Raw genomic sequence first — 22427 nt, forward strand, 5'->3', positions numbered from 1 at the left:
TTCTACAAGCTTCAAGAAGCCAACATTTCCCTGAAAACAGAGGTTTAGAGTTACCTAAATACAGCAGGTATACAAATGATGTACATTTCCCACATTCCTCCTGCACGACAAGCACTTCTTGCTTTGTGGTGTTGTTGACATGCAGTAAATCCTGACTGTAACCATCTGGCTGGGAATCAGGTCGGATTAAGGATTAGACAGAGACTGAACTGAACAAAGACTTAATGGGAATTCAGTGAATAGATCTGAAATACAAAGCTAGTCTCAGTAACGGTGACCATCATCAATTGTTGTAAAAAACAATCTGTTCACTAATGTCCTTCTGGTAAGACAATCTGCCATCCTTACCTGACTATGTGTGACTCCAGACCTACAAGCAATGTGGTTGGCTCTTCACTGTCCAGGACAATGGCTGAGCCAGCTTCCCAGATTAAAGTCAATCAAGAACGGGCAACAAATAATGGTTTTGCCAGTGACATCTATGGAAGAAAATGTGGGGAACAGGGAGATTTCTTGAGAACCTCTGTGAATGGATCCATGTATTTCTCTGCTATTGGCAGCACCTTTATCCATGAGAATCTTGCATTTTTCGGTTGTGGATCTGGCGGTCAGTTCTTTCTTTGCTCGGCAAGTACTCCTTCCTTCCCATCAGCTACTGTCTGTGGCTGAGGCATTATCTCGAGCTCAGCATCAAAACAGTTCCCAACCCCACATTCATGGTATTCTATGTCCGAAACAAAAACAGGAAGTGCTGGAGAAACTCAACAGATCTAGTAGAGTCTGTGGAGAGAAAAAAAGCAGAATTAACATTTCAAGTCCAGTGATCCATCTTATCCTAAGACCACCTACTCCCCCTTTTGTAATTTTTTTCCATTCCCATCCCTCAATCTCAACCCTCTGAAAATTTCATTTGTCCCTTCAGACTCAGCTATTCCTAGTATTTCTTAGCCAATCTCCATCTTCCTTTCAACTCACCCCCCAAACCCCAAAATAAACCAAAAACTGGATGTTGGAGATCTGAAAGAAAAACAGAAACTGCAGGAGAAACTCAGCCTGTCCGGCAGCATCTGCAGAGAGAGAAACAGAGCTAACATTTCAAGTCCAGTATGACTCTTCTTCAAAATTTGTATCAAATACAACAACAACTACTACTACATATATTTATGTAGCACCTTTAACATTAATAATCTTCACAGGAACATTATAAAACAAAGTTTGGCAGTGAGCCACATATTCCATCAGATTATTAAAAGCTTGGTTAAAGAGGTTAAAATTCAAGGACTGTACTAAAGGAGCAAAGTGAGGCAGAGAAATAGTGAAATGTAGAAATGGGATTCAAACTTAGGCTTAGACAACGATCAGAATCAAGTTTGTGTCTAGAGCCAGAAGAGCGCAGACATCTCAGAGATTCGGGGGTTAGAGATGATTTCAGAGATAGGGAGGAGAGAGGCCGTTTGGGCATTTGAAAACTAGGATGAGAATTTTACAATCAAGGCTTTACTTGACCAGGAGGGAATGTAGGTCTGTAAACATGGGATAACACGACTTTGTGTGAGGTAGGACAGGGGCAGCAGCATTCTGGAAGATTTCAATTTAATAAAGGATATAATTCGGGAGACTAACTCAGTCTGCATTTAAGTCTAGAGATAATAAGGCCATCAATGAGGGGTTTAGTAGCAGATGTGCTGATGCAGGCAAAGATAGGGAGGTAGGAATAAACAGACTTAGTCATAGCACAAATATGTGGACAAAAGCTAATTTTGGGGTCAAATATAAACACCAAATTGCAAATAGTTTGCCTTATTCTCACACAATTGATAGGGAAAGGGATAGAATCAATCGTATAGGAAAGTATGAGGTGAAAACATAAGTATGTAAATGAGTAAGACGGGGTAGGTTGAAGGTCAATGGCGGGCAGAGGGATTGGTGAGGACCAGAGGGAATTTAAGTGGTGAGACTGCATGGCAGGAATCAGGGGTCGAGGGAGTTGGGTGTCAGAGAAGAGTTAAAGGATCAGTAAGGGTGCTTGGTTTTGAGGATGGAAACCAGGGGGGATTCTGGTGGTGAGGTAAGATCAGGGCAGTGTTGGAGCACCTACCATGAAGGGTAGTCAGAGGGCCAGAGGTAGTTGGTGGGGATCAGTATTGTAGTCACTCAGCAGTTTGACATGGTTTTAATTTTATTTCTTGAGTAACTGTCCTGAAAGGTCAGTCAGAGCTTCAATTCTCTCCATTCTAACTCAGATCCAGAGGCATCCATGTTGGCTTCTGAGAGTTGGAGGATTGTCCTTTGGACGTTTAACCTTCCCAGACATTCCCACAGATTCAATACCTGGACTCCAAGAGATCTTGATATTTATCATTGGGGGTTATGTCTGTAACTACAATCTTCCCGATACTTAACTGGAGAAAATTTCTGCTCATCCAGTTGTGAATGACAAATAATCTGATGATTTAATAACAGTGAAGGAGTTAAGGAGAGTTGGTGGGGAGGTGGAGTTGGGAGTTGTCAATATACATATAAAATGTGTTTTGAAATGATCTCACAAAGAGGCAACATGTTGATGAGAAATGGAAAGGGGCCAAGAACAGATCCTTCAGGGACATCAGAGGTAAAGTTGGGGACAGGAAGAGGAGCCACTGCAAATGATACACTGGCTATGACTAAATAAATAGGAATGGAAGAAGGAAAGAAGAGTCCCACTCAGCAGGACAAAAGTGGAAAGAAATTGGTCAAGGAGGATAGTGAGAGATGATTTATCATTGTCACAGTCATGTAGGATGTCATAAATGACTTTGTTAAGAGCCACTGTGTTCCTATAGAAGGGGCACAGACCTGATTGGAGAGATTCAAACATGAGATCACAGATTTGGGAGGTTGATAACCACAACTCTGAAGAGAAAGGGAAGTTTCGAGGTAGGACAGCAGTTTGCAAGGACAAAGCATGGTTCAAAAGTTCTTTGTTTAAGGAGAGGGATAATGACAACAGATATAGGGACGAGAAGAACAATACCTAAGGAAAGGGAACCATTAAAAATACTGGTGAACATGGGACTGCGAGTCCAGATTGGGTGGTCAGCGGTTTAGTGGGAATAGAGGTGAGGGAGCAAGAGATGAATCTGATGGACAGGTTGAACTCAGAGAGGGCATGAGGGGAACTAGAAAACGGTGTGAGTTCAGGTTAAAGTGGGGAGCTTCAAAGAATGTTTGGCCTGGTAAGCTATTGGAAGGTGGGGAAGTGACTGGGGCTACTGATCAGATGGTCTTGATATTGATGACAAAGAAGTCCTTGAATACCTTATACTTACTATAGACATATGGTTGAGGGGGAAGAATCTAAAAGAAGATTCTGTTATTATTATGGCCAGTTTGCTGTGTTATTGTTAACAATCTGTCAATTAATTCTTAAAGATTTGAAACTAGACATGACTATTTGCTCGGCAACACTTAACATATTTGTAACAGATTCTTTTGTCTGCAACTATAGTCAATACTTACTCATTTAATGTGGTGGTTAATATTTCTGTTAAAATAATGGACAGAGGGATGTCATAAAAATGTATATTGTGCTCTCTTATGATTTTGCAAGCAAGTTTTCAGATTCTGGAAGTGAAAATTAAATGGTTAACAGCTGATTATGTTACGAGGAAACATGCACTTGCTTTAAATATCATTATCATTGATACAAACTTCCTGCTAACTGTGGGCTGCCAGTATTCTCTCATTTGCAGTCTAATATGCCATTCTGCATCACCTCTAATGAAGTCTTTAAGAATGTCAATGACTCAACAAATGTATCAATAATCATGCCCCACTGTACCCCAGCCATCACAAAATGTATAACTGTATAGAATCCAATGAGATGAACAAAATGACCCATTTAAAAACTGAGAACTGTGGATGCTGTAAATCAAAAATCAAAACAAAAGTTGTTGGAAATAGGTCTGGCAGCATCTGTGAAGAGAAATCACAGTTAATGTTTCGGGTCTGGTGACCTCTCCTCAGAACTGAGCTTAACGTTGGTTTGTCGTCACAAGTGCTGCCAGACCTGCTGAGCTTTTCCAGCAACTTCTGTTTTTGTTTTTAAAATGACCCATTTACCCTGGCTGACTGGTACTCAGGACAAAAGCAATACACACCAGATATCATCAATTACAGGGAAAAGAAACTATTTATTGTAACACACTTAACTTTAACAAGAGCAGAGAAAAGAAAAGATTGTGAATTCATGCAAATTAAACGGTACCTCTGCAAACCATATCCAGACTGAAGGGACTCTGATGGGATACTGCCAGTGTTCCCTACCCTTGAACCAGAAGGTCCCTTCAGAGAGGTGCCCTAACATATCTGAACAGGTTGATTTAAAGATATCGACACACACATTCAATCATGATTAAGGCTGACAAAGACGAATGGTTTATCCCAATATTATGGATTGAAAAATAACACAGAAAGGGTAAACATAATTTAGAAGATCAAAAGTCCACCACGAGGTGGAAAATTATTTTCTGACAATCCTTTTGATTTCGTCAGTTGGGACATGCTGTCGCCTGTAGGATAACAGTTTAATGGTTGATCAGTTGGACCTAGGTTTTATTTGTGTATGAATTCTTTCAGCTTTCTTAGTTTTCTATCTTTTCTCCAGATGAAGTGGGAATGAGAGTGACATGGGCGCTTTCTGTCTGCAGGCTCTGGACATTGCTTCTCTTCTGCTGCTCTTGGCTCTGACAGCTTCTTATCACCCTACAGCTCAACCAGGGAGCTGTTGTCAGGCAGAATCCTCGACTCAAAAGAGTCTTAGTGCTATTGAATCTTGAGTTTTTCCTCTTACTGCTTTAAAAAGTAAACAATTGTGTTGTATAGCTCAGCAATATATGCAAGTAGCAGAACTTGCCTGCTATTCCAGTTATAGCAGTCCAACTTCCATTTCAGATTACAGTCCGAATAATGGAAAAATATGTGGTCTCTTAGATGCTGTATGTTGAGAAAATTTACTTCATTATCTATAACTTACCTATGTTCATTTGCACATCACTGGAAAAAAATGCTGACACCAATTTTCATTCATTGGTGAATGAGTTCTATAAAAAGGGAAAAGTTTTACTATAAGTTGGAAGGAATCAAAATTGCCTTGGTTGCTAATCTAAATATGAACAGATGCAGTTTTTAAAATATTAATATTTATTTGTGTCTCTCCACAGCTGTTGCAAGTGCAAGCATGTCGCCTTACGCTATCTGGCAGTTCAGGGAGATGATTATGTGTGTGATTCCCAGCAGCTCTCCCATTTTGGATTACAATGGATACGGATGTAACTGTGGATTTGGTGGTTCTGAGTCTGAAAAATATGTTGATGAATTAGACAAGTACGTCCATTAATACCAATATTTAACAGTCGATATATTGTGGGTTGCTGGCTATTGGGTTTCTTTTATTCATTCAGGGTACGTGAGCTCTGCCAGCATTTATTGCCCATCCTTAACTGCCCTTTAGAAGATGGGGGTGAACTGCCACCCTGAATCACTGAAGTCTATTTGATGCGGTTATACACTCAGTGCTGTTAGGGAGGGAATTCCAGGTTTTTTATTGAGTTGCATTATCTAGCTCGTGGACTGTATTTCAATACGCTCCTGACTTGAGGTGAATTAACCCCAGGGGGGAAATCCCAATTCTTTACCTGCTCTTTTAGCCACAGCATTTATATGGCTTGCCATGTTCAGTTTTTAATCAATGGTAATCCCCATGTTGTTTAGATTTTCTCTTGTTGCAGATGGCCATTGCTTGGTACTCGTGTGACATGAATATAATCTGCTACTATTTTGTAATTTTGGACCTTGGCCACTAATTCCATAAAGTTTAATAAGTTTTAAAATTCTTAATAATAATTAATTGTAAAATTTTCTCCCATCTTTTCTAAACTCTGCATTTTCCAATTCAGAAATCTACCTTCCTCAAAGTAGATTTATAAGATGCCACTCCTGCTGAATTCTATGGGAATCTTATGAAGTTACTAGGATAGCACTGTGTAGGTGCAATACAATGTGATTTGATTATTTTTATATTTGGTTTGGAATGTTTGTTTGTGTAGGCTTTTTTACTTATACAATGACACTGTAATCGAGGAGAAGGAAATGTAGGACTTTTGGTGCATGGACAATTGGGATTGCATTTACTTTTATCACAGAAGGACATACACGACATAGTCCTCTTCAGCTATTCGTCATACAGCTGGTCTGAAAGGCAGTATGAGGTTATGCAGCACACAGCTGACCATCACAGACTATGATACCTGCTCTGCTCTGTACTATTGGATTGTTCCAGATTGATTGTGGCACAGAAGTGTTATTGATTGTGCTATTGACCAACTCTGTCACAATTCTTGTCGAAGTATAGCTTTCACTATATACCTGTGTGAATTGTATATAGGAGTCATCGACTGTGTTATCAGCAGATAGTCCTTGTCACTGAATATCGACCTTTGGTTTGTGAAGGTGGCTCCAAGGCAGACAACAGAGTGGACTCCTGCAGAATAAGGGTGTAAAGACTGCTGCAGGATATCAGGTATTGACCTGCATGACTCTGTGCATTTGGTTGCACATGATTACTGAGGCAGCAGTATCTTCCATGGTTATAGTACCTCTTAGCGTTAACATGCAATGCCCATTAAGTATTTTGTGTGCTGTCAATGGCAACAAGAGGAAAGCCTCATTCCACACGCTACTGTCTGACAAGAGAAGATGAAATATATACTACTGCCTTTTGACAGAGAACTTCATTGGTGACCTCCCTCACACAACAATAGATAACAAACTGTAAGATATTGTCTAGAAAACAGGCACGATACAGCAGATTTTGTGCCATGAGAGGAGAGTACTTAAAGATAAGAAATAGAATCAACCCATGAGGGGCTAAAACATCTTATTAACAAAGTTATTAAGTCACAGGACATTCAGATGAGGCAAACTTTCATGGACCTTTACAATGTGTTATACCTGACTGGCATGAATTTACAGAATATCCAGAACTAAAGAAATTAGAGGATAGCCAATAGTGCAAAGAACTCTCAAGTCTCAGTTCTTTGATTATCCTTGATTGGGAAAATTATTTCACAGAATATTAATCAAGAGGTGTTTCATGCACTGAGTAACTACCTCAGCAGTTATAATACAACAAAGCAATGATGTATCCTGACTAATACACAGATCCATTGATATGCTCTGCTTCTACACAGAATTCATCATTTGGGTAAGGAAGCACATTTAATATCATATATTGAGGTAGAGACGGAGGTATTGGATGATCAAAAGCATGCTCAGAAATAGGTTTCAAGGTGGGTCTTGAAGGAGGACTGAGTGGTGGAGAGCAAGGAAATTTCTCCCAGCATCCTGACCAATCCTTACCACCCAAATTAAATTCACTAAAACAGATTTACTTAGTCATAATGTACATAATTTTGTGGATCTTCCTGTGCATAAATTGGCTGTCACAATTTTTATAACCATAACCAACTTTAAAAAGAGGCAATTATTTAACTGTAAAAGTGGTTTAGGATGCCCTTGGAGTAAGAAAGCTGACATATCATATCTTTGTCTCTAACCTGTATGAAATACAGACAGAAATCTCTCCTATTTATTGGAGAGCTCTGTTTCACAATGTTTGGTTATGGGAAAAATGTAACTTAGAAATACTGAAAATGTCAATACTCCTAAAGGTGGAGGAAATACGATGTAGATATCTCCTCAGGTCTGTCGTCATATCATCAATGATTGATAAAGAAGTCATTGTCAATGAACAATGAACAAAGAACAAAGAAAATTTACAGCCCAGGAACAGGCCCTTTGGCCCTCCAAGCCTGTGCCGATCCAAATCCACGGTCTAAACCTATTGGCCAATTCTTCTACTCCCCACCTACTCATGCATCTGTCCAGACGCACATTAAATGAATCTACCATGCCTGCCTCTACTACCTCTGTGCTGAAAATGTGTTGCTGGAAAAGCGCAGTAGGTCAGGCAGCATCCAAGGAACAGGAAATTCATCAGGAATGAATGGTGAAGGGCTTATGCCCGAAACGTCGATTCTCCTGCTCCTTGGATGCTGCCTGACGTGCTGCGCTTTTCCAGCAACACACTTTCAGCTCTGATCTCCAGCATCTGCAGACCTCACTTTCTCTTCTACTACCTCTGTGTGCAACACATTCCAGGCACCTACCACTTTCTGTGTATACTCCCCTTAAACGTTTCACCTCTCGCCTTGAACTTGAGACCTCTGGTTATTGAATTGCTCATCCTGGGAAAAAGCTTAGTTTTATCCACCCTATCTATACCCTTCATGATTTTGTAGACCTCAATCACGTCCCTCCTCAATCTCCTTTTTTCTAATGAAAACAGTCCTAACCTACTCAACCTCTCTTCATGGCTAGCATACCAGGCAACATCCCCATAAACCTTCTCTGCACCCTCTCCAAAGTGTCCACATCCTTTTGGTAATGTGGCAACTAGAACTATTCAGAGTATTTTAAATGCGGCCCAACCAAAGTCTTGTACAATTTTAACATGGCTTACCAGCTCTTATACTCAATACCCCGTCCGATGAAGGCAGTCATACCATAGCCTTCTTGACCACTTTATCTACCTGTGCACCACTTTCAGGGTACAATAGACCTGAACTTCCAGATTTCTCTGCTCACCAGCTTTTCCCAAGGCTCTTCCGTTTACAGATTCTGGATTAGAGTGGTGCTGGAAAAGCACAGCAGTTCAGGCAGCATCCGAGGAGCAGTAAGATTGACGTTTCAGGCAAAAGCCCTTCATTGTCTGTTTACAGTTTAGTTCGCACTAGAATTAGACTTCACAAAATGCATCACCTCACATTTGCCTGGATTGAACGCCATCTGGCACTTCTCCGCCCAGCCCTCCAGTCTATCAACATTCTCCTGTACTCTTTGACAGTCCACTATGCGTTCTGCTACTCCACCAATCTTCGTGTCATCTGCAAACTTACTGATCAGATCAACAGTGCCCTCTTCCAGATCATTTATGCATATCACAAAAAACAGTGGCCCCAGCACTAATCCCTGTGGAACACAACTGGTCACCTTTCTCCATTTTGAGAAACTGCCTTCAGCTACTACTCTCTGTCTCTTGTTGCTCAACCAGTTCTTTATCCACCTAGCTAGAACACACTGCACACCATGTGACTTCACTTTCTCCATTAGTTTACCATGGGGAACCTTATCAAATGCCTTACTAAAGTCCATGTATATGACACCTACATCTATCAATTTGGTCATTTCCTCAAAGAACTGTATTAAGTTGGTAAGGCACGATCTCCCCTGTACAAAACCATGTTGTTTATCACCGATAAGCCCATTCTTTTCCAAATATAAATAAATTTTATCCCTCAGTACTTTCTCCAGCAACTTTCCCACCAATGACATCAGGCTCACTGATCTGGAGTTACCTGGAATATCCCTACTACCCTTCTTGTACAGAGGGACAGCATTAGCAACCCTCCAGTCCTCTGGCACTTCATCTGTGTTTAAGGATGTTACAAAGATATCTGTCAGGGTCCCAGCTATTTCCTCTCTCACCTCCCTCAGCAACCTGGGATAGATCCCATCTGGTCCTGGGGATTTGTCCATCTTAATATCCTTTAGCCTTCCCTCCTTAAGTCAATGTGATCCAGAGTAAACAAAATTCTATCTCTAATTTCAACATCCATCCTGTCCCTCTCCCCAGTGAACACTGGTGCAAACTAATCATTGAGAGTCTCACCCGTTTCTCAGGTTCGACACACAACCTTCCTTTCTTATCCTTTTGTGGACCAAACCTTACTCTAGTTATCCTCTTGTTTCTTATATATGAATAAAAGGCCCGGAGATTCTCCTTAATTCTGCTCACTGAAGTTATTTCATGACCACTTTTAGCCTGTTGAGTCCTCATTTAAGATTGATTCCTACCTTCCTGATTTTCCTCCAAAGCCTGTTCTGTTCTTAGCTGCCTGGACGCAGCTTATGTACGTTTCCCTTTTCCTCTTGGCTACTCGCACAATTTCTCCTGACATCCACAGTTCACAAATCTTGCCTTTCCTATCCCTTGTTTCCAAAGGGACATGCTTATCCTGCACCACCTTCGACCTATCTTTGAAAGCCTTCCACATATCAAATGTGGACTTCCTTTCAAATAGTTCAGTCTGATCCATATTTCCCAGCTCCTGCCGAATCTTGACATTATTGGCTTGGCCCAGTTTAGTCTTCCCTTAGGACCACGCTCATCTTTGTCTCCAAGTTTTCTAAAACTTACAGAATTGTGGTCACTATTACCAAAGAAATCCCCCAATGCAACCTCTACCACCTGATCTGGGTCATTCCCCAACACCAGGTCCAATATGGCCCTTTCCCTTGTCGGACTACTGACATACTACTCTAGGAAATTTTCCTGGATGCTCCTTACAAATTCTACCCCATCCAGACCTCTGACACTAAGTGTATACCAGTCAATGTTGGGAAAATTAAAATCTCCTATCATCACCATCATCTCCCATTGCCTCTACGTCTTCCCATAATCTATTTACCTATTTGCTCTTCTACCTCACGCTCACTGTTGGAAGACTTATAGTACAGCCCCTATAATGTAACTTTACCCTTCTTATTTCTCAGCTCGACCCATATGCCTCACTGCTCAAGCTCTCCATAGTGTCCTCATTTAGCACAACCGTGATATCATCCTTGATCAGCAATGCAACAACTCCTCCCCTCCCCTTTACTTACCTCGCTGTCCTGTCTGAAGCATCTATGTCCTGGAACATTTAGTTGCCAATAATGCCCTTCCTTCAACGAAGTTTCTGTGATCGCAATGTCATACTCCCAGGCACCAATCCAAGCCCTAAGTTTATCTGCCTCACCCACTATACTGCTTGCATTAAAGTAAATGCACTTCAGGAGGCCAGGTTCATCTGCTCTCTGCCTACTCTTCCCCCTGGTAATGCTAACTTCATGACCCTTTCAGTCTCTTTCCACCTTACTGACTACGAGTCTTCTCTTCTGGTTCCCAGTCCCCTGCCACATTTGTTTAAAATCTCTCCAATAGCCTGTAGCAAAATCTCGCCCAACCTGATGCAACAAATCAATCTCCTTGCAACTATTCACTCTACTGTTACTAACACCGTATTCATCATTTTTTCTTTCCATTCTAGGTGTTGCTTGAATCATGATAAATGCTACAGGCGGGCAAGGGATCAGCACTGCAGAGATTATATAGATAGCCCATACATTGAAATTTATTCTTATTCTTGCTCTGGGGAAGAAATCACCTGCAGCAGTAAGTATCCAAGAATTACATTTCTATAGAAATTAGCATTACCAATCTTCAGTGATGACATGTTGAAGACATGTTAAACTTATCTTTGATGCTGCAAAAGCAAACATCAGAGTCATGGCTTTCCAAACGTTTGTTCCAATGAACATGGAGAATATAAATTGTATGTGGGGTTCTCACATGATGAGAGATTTTTAAAAATTCGAACAAGGAACATAGATATCAGATGGCTACCCTTAATTGCCCAGAGGCAGTAAGAGTCAACCACATTGTTGTGGTGTGGGGTCACATGCAGACCAGACAAAATAGCAGATTTTCAATTTGAGATTAATAGATTTTTTTTGTTAATCAAAGGCGATTAAGACTAATATATGGACCCAGGCTGCAGATCAACTTGGGATCTTACTGAATGGCAGGACACGCTGAACAGGCATGTTTTAGTGTTCATATAATTGACCTTTATAGGATAGAAGCATCTACAGATACCAATTTATTTGAAATTTGAGCCAATTATTTCCCAAGATAGATCAATAGTTTCAGGTAGTCAATTAGTGGAAGACTTTGTCAATCATCTTTGTTGATGGTTCTTCAAAAAATTTTGGAAGAAAAATTAGTGAACAGATTTCAAATTATAACAAAATAACTTGTATTTATATAATGCTTTTAGCACAATACAATTCCCCAATACATTTCACAGAAGCATTACAATTATAATATGACACTAACTTGCATAAGGCAATATTAGGGCTAATGACCAAAGGCTTGATCAAAGACATAGATTTGAATGAATGTTGTACCAGGGGAATAAGAGTTACATAGAACATAGAACAGTACAGCACAAGGATAGGCCATCTTGGGCCCATCATCTGAGAAGCAGGTGAGTTGATGTTTCGGGCATAAGTGCTTCACCAGGAATGTGGTGGGGGGAGGTGCTGAGAGATAAATAGGAGGGTGGGCTGGGGCTGGAGGGAAGGTAACTGGGAAGGCAATAGGAGATGCAGGTTGGGAGTGATAGTGATGGGTTGGAGAGGAGTAGGGAGCAGATAGATGGGAAGGAAAATGGACAGGGAGGACAGGTCAAGAGGGTGGTGCCACGTTGGAGGGTTGGATCTGAGATGAGGTGTGGAGAGGTGAAATTAGGAAACTAGTGAAGTTGATGTTGATGCTGTGTGGTTGAAAGGTCCCAAGGCGGAAGATGAGTTCTTCCTCCAGTTGCATTTGGCGGTGATTGTGGCCCAGGACTTCCATGTCCTTGACGGAGTGGGAGGGGGGAGTTGAAATGGTCGAGTGTCCCAGAGATGTTCCCTGAAATATTCTGTGAATTGGCATCCTTCTCTCCAATGTAAAGAAGATCACAATGTGCAGGAAAATCTCTGCCTTTTGGGCCATGGACGGAGATGAGGGCGGAGGTGTGGTTGCAGCTTTTACACCTCTTACGGTGGCAAGGGAGTGGAGAGTGGACCTAATGGGGTGCGTGGACCTAATAAAGGAGTCACAGAGGGAATGATCTCTGCGGAACACTGATAGAGGTGTGGAGGGAAATATATCTCTGGTGTTGGGGGAAATGGCGCCAACATTTCAGGGAACAGGCTGCCTGACCTGCTGTGCTTTCTCACTGCCACACATTTTGACTCTGATCTCCAGTATCTGCAGTCCTCATTCTCTCCTTTGGCCCATCATGTCTGTGCTAACTATGATGCCACTGTAAATTAATCCTATCTGCCTGCATATGGTCCATATCCCTTCATTCCTGTCTTTCATGTGTCTGTCTTAAACTTTGCTTACATATCTGCTTCTACCAGCTCCTCTGACAGCATATTTCAGGCACTTACTCTGTGTATAAAACCTGCTTCGCACCTCTCCCTTAAACATTTCTTCTCTCATCTCAAACCTATGCCCTCAAGTAGGTGATATTTCCACCCTTAGAAAAGGACTCCAACTATCCACTCTCTCCATGCTTCTTATAATTTTATACACTTCTATCAGGTTGCCCATCAGCTTCTGATGCTCTGGTGAAAACGATCTAAGTTTCACATACGCTGCAATCCAGGCAACATTTGGTAAACTCTTCAAGGAGAAAGTGAGGTCTGCAGATGCTGGAGATCAGAGCTGAAAATGTGTTGCTGGAAAAGTGCAGCAGGTCAGGCAGCATCCAAGGAGCAGGGAATCGATGTTTCGGGCATGAGCCCTTCTTCAGGAATCAATTCCTGAAGAAGGGCTTATGCCCAAAACGTTGAATGTCCTGTTCCTTGGATGCTGCCTGACCTGCTGTGCTTTTCCAGCAACACATTTTCAACATTTGGTAAACCTCTATTTCACCCTCTTGAAAAACAGTTGGCCCTCAGGATCTATCCTGCCATTAACTGTAGTCTTTCCTTTTGCACTTAACCTCCCAGGATGTATCACTTCACACTTGTCCAGATTAAACTCCATCTGCCATTTTTCTACCCAACTTCCCCATTGATCTATATCCTACTGCAACCTTTGATAACCTTCCTCACTATCCACAATTGCACCAATTTTTGAGTCATCTGCCAACTTATTAATCAGATCACCTACATTTTCATCTTCATGGCTTATATGTATTACAAACAACACAGATCCCAGCATTGATTCTTGTGGAACACCACTGATCTCCAGTCAGGAAAACACCTCTCCAGAACAACCCTTGCAACCACGACCAAGCCAATCTTGTATCAATTTGCAAATCTGCCTGGAACAGATACAACTTAGTATTTTGAACCATCCTTACATGAGAGACCTTGTCAAATGACAGTTAGAGAAGTTGAGGGAGGGAATACTGGAGCTTAAGGATTTGGCAACTGAAGTATTAGCTACCAATGGGGATTCTCGGGGTATAAAATTATTGTAGAACAGATAACTGGGAGGGTTGTGGAGTTGGAAGTGATTATACATATAGGGAGGGCAAGAATCATGGAGGGATTAGAAAACTTGTATGAAAATGTTTTGTGAAAGCATCACTGAACTGATAGTCAAACAGATCAGACAGCACAGATAATGGGGTGAATGGGACTTGGTACAAGAACATAATCAGAGTTTTGGATCACCTCCAGTTTAAGGAGAATAGGATGTGGGAGGGCAGCCAGGATTGTGTTAGAATTGTCAAGTCTAGAGGTAACATACACATAGATAAAGGAAGGAGCACTGAAAGTGGCAGGATTCCAGCTAGGCATGCAGATCTTCCTTGAGACTTTCCTACCATAAAATGCTACAATTCTAAAGACAGAGCAGGAGCAGAGAAGACTAGAGATAAGTGTACCCAAATCAGATTCAAACTACAGTTGGAAAATGTATATGACTCCTGTGTATAATTAAGAAGAGACATAGGGTACAAAAGTAAGAAATAAACGTCTATTAAAAAAATGGCTTGGCCTCAAGTGACTGTTCTGGGCAATAAACTTTAGGAAGGATGTGAAGATATTAGAGAAAATGTGGAAAATATTAATTGAAATGGTTCCAAGGATGACCAACTTCACTTATGGTCACAGATTGGAAAAGGTTTGTCCATTTTCCTTCAAGAAGACAAAGTTCAAGGGAGATTTGTTGAAGAATTTCAAAATCAGACACCTGGACAGAATAGACAGAGAGGAAATCTATGAGTTAGTAGATTAATTGAGAACTAGAGGACACCAGTTTAAGGTGAAATAATAGAAGAAGCAATAGTGACAAGAGGAAAAATGGTTTTACACTGTAAGTGGTAAGGATCTGGAATACACTGTTTCCAACTGTTATCCACTGAAACCTCCTTTGCCATCAAGTGGGTATCCTTAATTGCTGTTTGGATTGCTTTGTAAGACTTGCTGATGAGGTTCATGAGCAATAGTCACTTGGATGTTGAGGTACCAGATGATACACACCTGGGTCACTGGTTTTCAGGAGAAGCTGAGAATGTTTTAAAGAGGCCAGATGAAGCATCTGCCCTCTCTTGATGACTATGCATAGTGCTGTAGGTAAAATAATGGAAAATATCTATGTTTCTTTTGCAGGCAAGAATAATCCCTGTGAGAGCGATCTTTGTGATTGTGATCGTACAGCAGCTATCTGCTTTTCTAACTCTGAATACATCTCTGACAACAAAAATGTGGACAGGAACCTACTCTGCTGAAAGTAGTTGTCAAATTAGAGAAAATATATTAAAGTTTTCTTCATTGTTTTGTTGTCTCTTTTGGAAATCATCTTAAAACCACAGAAAGAAAAATAAAACTGTATTACACTGGGATCCTAATAGCTGCTAAAATTGTCTAAAATCTAAATGATTATGGAGTCATAGAGTTGTACAGCACAGAAATAGATTGTTCAATCCAACCAGTCCATGCCAAACATAATCCCAAACTAAACTATCCCACCTGCCTGCTCCTGGCCCATTTCCCCCCTATCCTTTCCTATTCATGCACTTACCCAAATGTCTTTTAAGCATTGTAATTGTACCCACATCCACCATTTCCTCAGTAAGTTCATTCCACAAGTGAACTGCCTCTGTGTAAAAATGTCACCCCACATGTCTTTTTTTAAATCTTTCTTCTCTCACCTTAAAAATGTGCCTCCTGGTCTTGAAATCCCCCATCCTAGGGAAAAGACAACCGCCATTAACTTTTACCAATACCCCTCATTATTTTCTAACCTCCTGCACTCCAGTGAAAAATGTCCCAGCCTATCCAAACTTTCTTTATAATGCAAACCTTCCATAGCTGGCAACATCCTGGTAAAGGTCTCTGACCCTCTCCAGCATAATAATATCTTTCCTATAACTTGGTGACCAGAATTGGACACAATATTCCAGAAGAGGCCTCACCAATATCCTGTACAATCTTAACATAATGTCCCAATTCCTACACTCAAAGGACTGAACAATGAAGACCAGTGTGCCAAATGCCTTTTTAACCATCCTGTCTATATGTGATGTAATCTTCAAAGAATTATGTACCTGGACCCCGAAATCCCTCTGATCTATAACACTGCCCAAGGGCCCATCATTAATTGTATAAGCCCTACCCTTGTTTGTTATACCAAAATACAAAACATTACATTAATCCAGATTGAACTCCATCTGCCATTTTTCAATCCACTGACCCATTTGATCAAGATCCCTTTGTAATCTTAGAAAACCTTAACTGTCCACTATGCTACCAATTTTGGTGTCATTCGCAAACTTGCTAGCCTACCTTCTATATGCTCATCTAAATAATTTGTCTAAATGACAGGCAAAAAAGGACCCAGAACCGATCGCTGTGGAGCATCGCTGGTGACAGGTCTCCAGCCCGAAAAACAACAGTCCACCACCACTCACCACTCTTTGTTTCCTGTCAATCAGCCAATTATGTATCCAATTGCAAACTCACCTTGAGTCCCATGTGACCTAACTTTGCTGATTAGCCTATCACATGTAAACTTGTCGAAGGCTTTAATGAAGTACTTTGTCCTCGTCAATCTTTTTGGTGACTTCCTCAAAAAACTCAATCAAATTTGTGAGACAATTTTTCTCAATCAAAAACCATGCTGATTATCTCCAAACAAGTTTTGTCTCTTTAAATGCCCATGAATCCTATCTTTTATAATCACCTCCAACAATTTACCTACAACCAATGTCAGACTCACAGGTCTGTAGTTCCCCAGTTTCTCCTTACAACCTTTGTATGGACAAATGATTAAACCTGTATAAGATAGCAATATATACTCCATATGCAATTATCTCTAATATATTGTCAATTCCACAGTATTTCCTCACTTAATACGGATTCCATGATTCATGATCCTGGATCTACTCTGATTTTCCTTATTGGCACAATAAGAAACCCACAGTCTGCAATGGTCAGATCTGGTCATTTTATGATCAGATCTGTATTGTTCTGTCTATCCCACAAACTCTGACATAAAATATTTATGGTCCTAGATTTATGTAGGCGATCAGTTGACTCCTAATACATCATGTCTTGAACACATCAAAGAAAATATACACTTGTAATTTAAGTGATAGAGACAGAATTGATCCAAAAAAAATCACTAGAAAAATGGAATAAGGAAATCAAACAGCATAGTGCAGCAGTACCTAGCACATTTTTCAGATGCCCCAGTTAGTAGTGCCTTGAGATATTTTTCTATGTTGAAGGAATTGCAACTGTAAGTTCCTCTTTGTTCTTTATTGTTCTTCATCACAATAACCATCAATACATACCCAGATCATATTAATGTGATTTAAAAAAAATATTTTTTACCCCTTTGCCAGTTACTGCAAATCTGTGTCTAGTTGTTGTTGATCCTTTTCCCACTCAAGGCTATTCACTTTGCTCACTCTATCAAAACACTTCATGATTTTTAACAACTCTATCAAATTTCCAGTCTTTCCTTATAGTAAAAGGTCACTCAGGACAGATATGATTCAAATTCTTAAAGTTACATATCAGCCTAAAGTGTGGTGCCCATCACTGGCAACAATATCCCAAGTGGGGATGATAGCTCCCTTGCATTTGTAAAGTGTCCAGCTGTTTTAAAGCTGAGGATCACACAAAGCCTTGTAACTGCCTTCCCATTTTATTGCCTTCATATTTTAATTGACTTTTTATCCTCCCATTTAAGAGGATCTGTATTAGTAGGTCTTCAGGCCCCTGAAAAATTACTTTTTTTTTATATTTCCTCACACTCGAACTAAAATAAATAATTGCACACTGCTCCACAAAATTTGATGTGCCAATGTTAGCCTTATTCCTTCGTAAGTCTGTTGCTATCTTCTTCAATATTTACTGGTTATTTCACACATCTTTATCATATCCCACACATGTTTTGTTTCATCAAACAGTGGTCCCCACAAAGGTATCACCCCACTTTTCCCTCTGGTCTCAACAACAACAAACACCACTACTTTTTCTTTTCTGTCTCTTGTCAAATTCACAACAATTTTACTTCAATTTTATGACTGAAAACATCATTGCAGGAGATGCTAGAAAGCAAACAAACAAACTCTGTGAAATCCAAATCTTGCTCCCAGACTCTGGAATTCCATCCCCAAAATCTCTCTGCCTGTCTTCACTTTCCCCCAATAATAAACACTTAGGTTAAAGGTGAAATTCTGAAGATACTGAAAATTTGAAATTAAAACAAAGTGCTGGAGAAATTAACCAGATCTGGCAGCATCTCTGGAGAGAGGAACTGAGTGACTATTTCAAGTTAAATGTGACATCTTCAGAACTCAGCTTCTGCCCTAATCTTAGCCGTCGGGAAATGGCTCAGGGACTGGATGGTGCTGGAAAACTGGCACTCCAGCTGTTGACATAAAATTACACACCAGGCTGCCTCCAGGTTTTCACTCCCATGTCAGACCCCAGGACAACCTGTTGTTAATCTACAGGTAAAGAATTTACAGACAGCAGTCTGTGAATCATCTCAATCTGGCTACAGACTGGCGCACACAGAAAGAAAACATTGTTATTTTATAATGTTAAACTAACGAGAGCAGAATCCTACTACTGTTCGACCCACCCTTATACATTTCATTTCTTTTTGATCAAAATTGCTATTTTGACAAAAAAATACCTGAAGTTCTGGCTCAATTAGCTGCTTTGGCATTAACTGGATTTCCAAACTGACAGCTGAGTCTCACAGAGCAAGAAATCTGCTCAGTAGCAAACATGGGAGTAGGAGTTGGTGAGAGAAACCCACGACAGCAGCGGCAGGAGGGCCGACATTGCAACCTTGGAACTCTCAACACTAAGCTGCAGTTCATGACTCCAAATAGATTTCCTCTATCAAATTTGAGAAGCGCTGGCACAAGTTCCATCTGGAATGTTCCTCTAAGAATGAAATTAAGAAATTTTCTCCCACATCATGTCACTGAACCTTCAGATTATTGTAAATTGGCAATGGGTCCAGGGAAGAAATAGATAAAAACAAAGAAGCATTGAAGATAGGAGCAGGAGAAGGCCATGTAAGCCCTTGAGCTGAAAATGTGTTGCTGGAAAAGCACAGCAGGTCAGGCAGCATCCAAGGAACAGGAAATTCGGGCTTATGCCCGAAACGTCGAATTTCCTGTTCCTTGGATGCTGCCTGACCTGCTGTGCTTTTCCAGCAACACATTTTCAGTTCTGATTCTCCAGCATCTGCAGACCTCACTTTCTCCTCCATGTAAGCCCTTGACCCTGCTCTGCTAGTCACTCTGGTCATGGACTCCCTACCATTGGGAAGATACTCCCTGCAGCTAACCTGTCTAGTCCCGTTAGAATTTTAAAGGTTTCTATGAGATTCTGGCTGTTCTTCTCAACTCAAATGAATGCAATCCTAGCCGAATAACTCTCTCCTCATACGTCAATCCTGCCATCTAGGGAATCAATTTGGTAAACTTTTGCTGCTCTCCTTCTACAGCAAGAATATCCTTCCTCAGGTAAGGAAATCAAAACGGCATCCAATATTCCAGGCATGGCCCCACCAGTGTCTTGTTTCATGCAGCAGGAAAATAGAATTTTCTCGCTATCAAAGCCAGCGTACAGTTTTCCTTTACTGCCTGTTGTACCTCTGCACTTACTTTCAGTGACTGGTGCTCGAGGATACACAAGTTTCATTGAACATTCCCCTCTCTCATTTTTAAGCCAGTTAAAAAATAATCTAACTTCTGACTTTTGCTACCAAAGTGGACAACCACACATTCATCCTCATTATACTACATCTGCCATACATTCACCCACTCAGTACAAAGTTTCAAATGATATGTGTGTGCTAGCAGTATTGAACCATTCAGGTCTGCATGTGATTAAGACCAAGTTATTAAGCACTCAAACATTTAAAAGACACATTTAAAGGCATCAGAGTGATATAAATGATATTAGAATAACTAATGGCTGTCTTAATGCAATTGCTGCCAGATTCTTAATGTTCAGACACAGGATAGGTATTTTTAGATTAGATTAGATTACTTACAGTGTGGAAACAGGCCCTTCGGCCCAACAAGTCCACACTGACCCACCACCCACCCAGACCCATTCCCCTACATTTACCTCTTTACCTAACACTACGGGCAATTTAGCATGGCCAATTCACCTAACCTGCACACTTTTGGACTGTGGGAGGAAACTGGAGCACCCAGAGAAAACCCATGCAGACACGGGGAGAATGTGCAAACTCTACACAGTCAGTTGCCTGAGGTGGGAATTGAACCTGCGCCACCGTGCCACCCTTGTATGACACATTTCATTTTACACCCTGATAATCAAGGCATGAACAGAACTCGGAGGTTAGATAAAACCCAAGTCCAAGAGGTAAGACAACATGTCACTAGTTTTCTCTAATTCCCAGTTAAACAATTTCCTTTCATTACAATGACTGGAATTCCCTTAATGAAACCAATTCTTGAGAATGCTTCCTGGGAAAAGGCATTACGATCAAAAATTTATAGTAAATATCATTGATACATTTACAGTGATTATGTCACAATCTTTAATCAGTGGGATGTGCATATTTATATCAGAGATGTGACTACTGGAATCATCGTTGTAAAGTAATGAGACAATATCAGAATGTGTAATGATGATGACAACAAAGTCCTGATTATATTAAACACATAGATGGAAAGCTGTTCCTTTTAGGTTTACAGCAACTAATGTATTTGCACGGCATTATATTAAGATTCAAATTTATTTAATTCATAATTCTAATGTATCATAGCTACTTGAATAAGCCATTTCTATCATTTCCGGCCCATTTGAAAAATTTACAACGAACTTTGTTTGAAAATATGTTTTCATATTTCAATGCTTATGAGGGTAAATAACCCAATATGGAGGTTGGATTAAAAGTCACCCTTCTGTATTCAAGTCGACAACAAGTCAACACTTAAAATACAAATAAATAATTTAACAAAGGTTCCAACATGTTGAATTTAATTCTGTTTCTGTTCCTTTTAAGCTGATACAACTTCGTGCTAAATTAAAAGGAAAGTATAATTTACATAAACCAATTTGAATATTGCAATAATTTCATAAGTAGGCAAAATAAACATACCAGTAATTCTCGTATACAACTAGCCTTGGTGAATTGCAAGGTGAAAATGGACAAGTTCAGTGGATGAATGTTCAGTGAACATATTTCAAGATATATATACTTTGTGCTACATAAATGTCCCATCAATATAGATGCTTTTGTCATGAGATTAGTAATTTATAAAAAGCATCTGCTTGATTTCTGTTGAAGGTGAAACGTGTGGGCTTGTCCTGAGCACCGGTGTCCCAGGGAGGTATAGGGGAGGGCTGTCCTAGAGGTGGCTGGAAGGTGCACAAGGTGGTCTGAGGGCCAGATGGTGCGTAGGGACAGACTGAGAACCAGGAAGCAGGTAGGCCATCCTAAGCACTGTTGTCCTGGAAAGGTATTGAGACAGGCTGACCTAGAGGTGACTAGAAAAGGTGCATGGCAGACTGAGAGGCAGGTGGTGCGTAGGGGTGGTGCGGAAAGCCAAAAGTGGGTAGGGCGTCCTGATCGCCATCGTCCTGGAATGGTAATGGGACAGGCTGTTCTAGAGGTGGCCTGACGGTGTGTCAGGGCTGACCAAGAGCCAGAAGTGGTGAGGTTGTGGGCTGCCTTTGGAGTGGCCGGAATGTGGGAGGGGTGGGCTGTTTGCTGGTTTACCAGGGGTGTTTGTGTGATATACACTGTTCTGTTACTCGGTTGAGTGGACTGTTTATGTGACTGTCTATTGTTTCCTCTTCGATAGTACAAGATGGGATTTGGGGTTCATCTGCATTTCCCTGGGAATTGATTGTACGGTGGGGTTTGGGGTTTGGCTTTGCCTCCCCTTTCTCCTGTAAATTGCTGTTCATTGTAAACTGCTGTTTATTGTTGACTGTTTGAATTTTTGTACAGTTTAATAAACAAAATATATAACCAGGAGATCAGAATCTCCTCAGTTGAGTGGACGGACTTTGAGCTGCCTGGCCACAGCCAGTATACTGTGCACAAGTAAATAAAGTCAAAAAGTGTGGTGCTGAAAAAGCACAAAAGGCTGACTTGGTGTCAGGATAGCAGCTTCTGTGCAGTTATTCTGTACACTGGAATCAGGGAGAATCCCAGAAAATTGGAAAATGGCTCATGTAACATCCCTGTTTAAGAAGGGAGGGAG

The 22427-nt window shown here is 40.7% G+C and overlaps 1 protein-coding gene across 1 annotated transcript; it reads left to right on the plus strand.

The window, feature by feature from the left end:
* The first annotated feature begins 408 nt into the window (after positions 1–408).
* On the plus strand, positions 409–15437 carry LOC132827251 (phospholipase A2, minor isoenzyme-like). Its single transcript, XM_060843875.1, has 4 exons — positions 409–607; positions 5202–5364; positions 11190–11314; positions 15319–15437. Exons 1-4 carry the CDS (start codon positions 409–411, stop codon positions 15435–15437), a joined length of 606 nt encoding a protein of 201 aa, XP_060699858.1.
* Positions 15438–22427: the final 6990 nt, after the last annotated feature.

Source organism: Hemiscyllium ocellatum, chromosome 24 (assembly GCF_020745735.1).
Source record: "Hemiscyllium ocellatum isolate sHemOce1 chromosome 24, sHemOce1.pat.X.cur, whole genome shotgun sequence".
NCBI lineage: Eukaryota > Metazoa > Chordata > Chondrichthyes > Orectolobiformes > Hemiscylliidae > Hemiscyllium > Hemiscyllium ocellatum.

What these genes read in the sequence shown, in the direction of transcription:
- LOC132827251 (XM_060843875.1), top strand. Translation starts at nt 409, where the DNA reads ATGGCTGAGCCAGCTTCCCAGATTAAAGTCAATCAAGAACGGGCAACA. An exon ending in TTTCGGTTGTGGATCTGGCG is followed by an intron (nt 608 to 5,201) that starts GTCAGTTCTTTC and finishes GTCTCTCCACAG; the next exon opens with CTGTTGCAAGTGCAAGCATG. An exon ending in TATGTTGATGAATTAGACAA is followed by an intron (nt 5,365 to 11,189) that starts GTACGTCCATTA and finishes TTTCCATTCTAG; the next exon opens with GTGTTGCTTGAATCATGATA.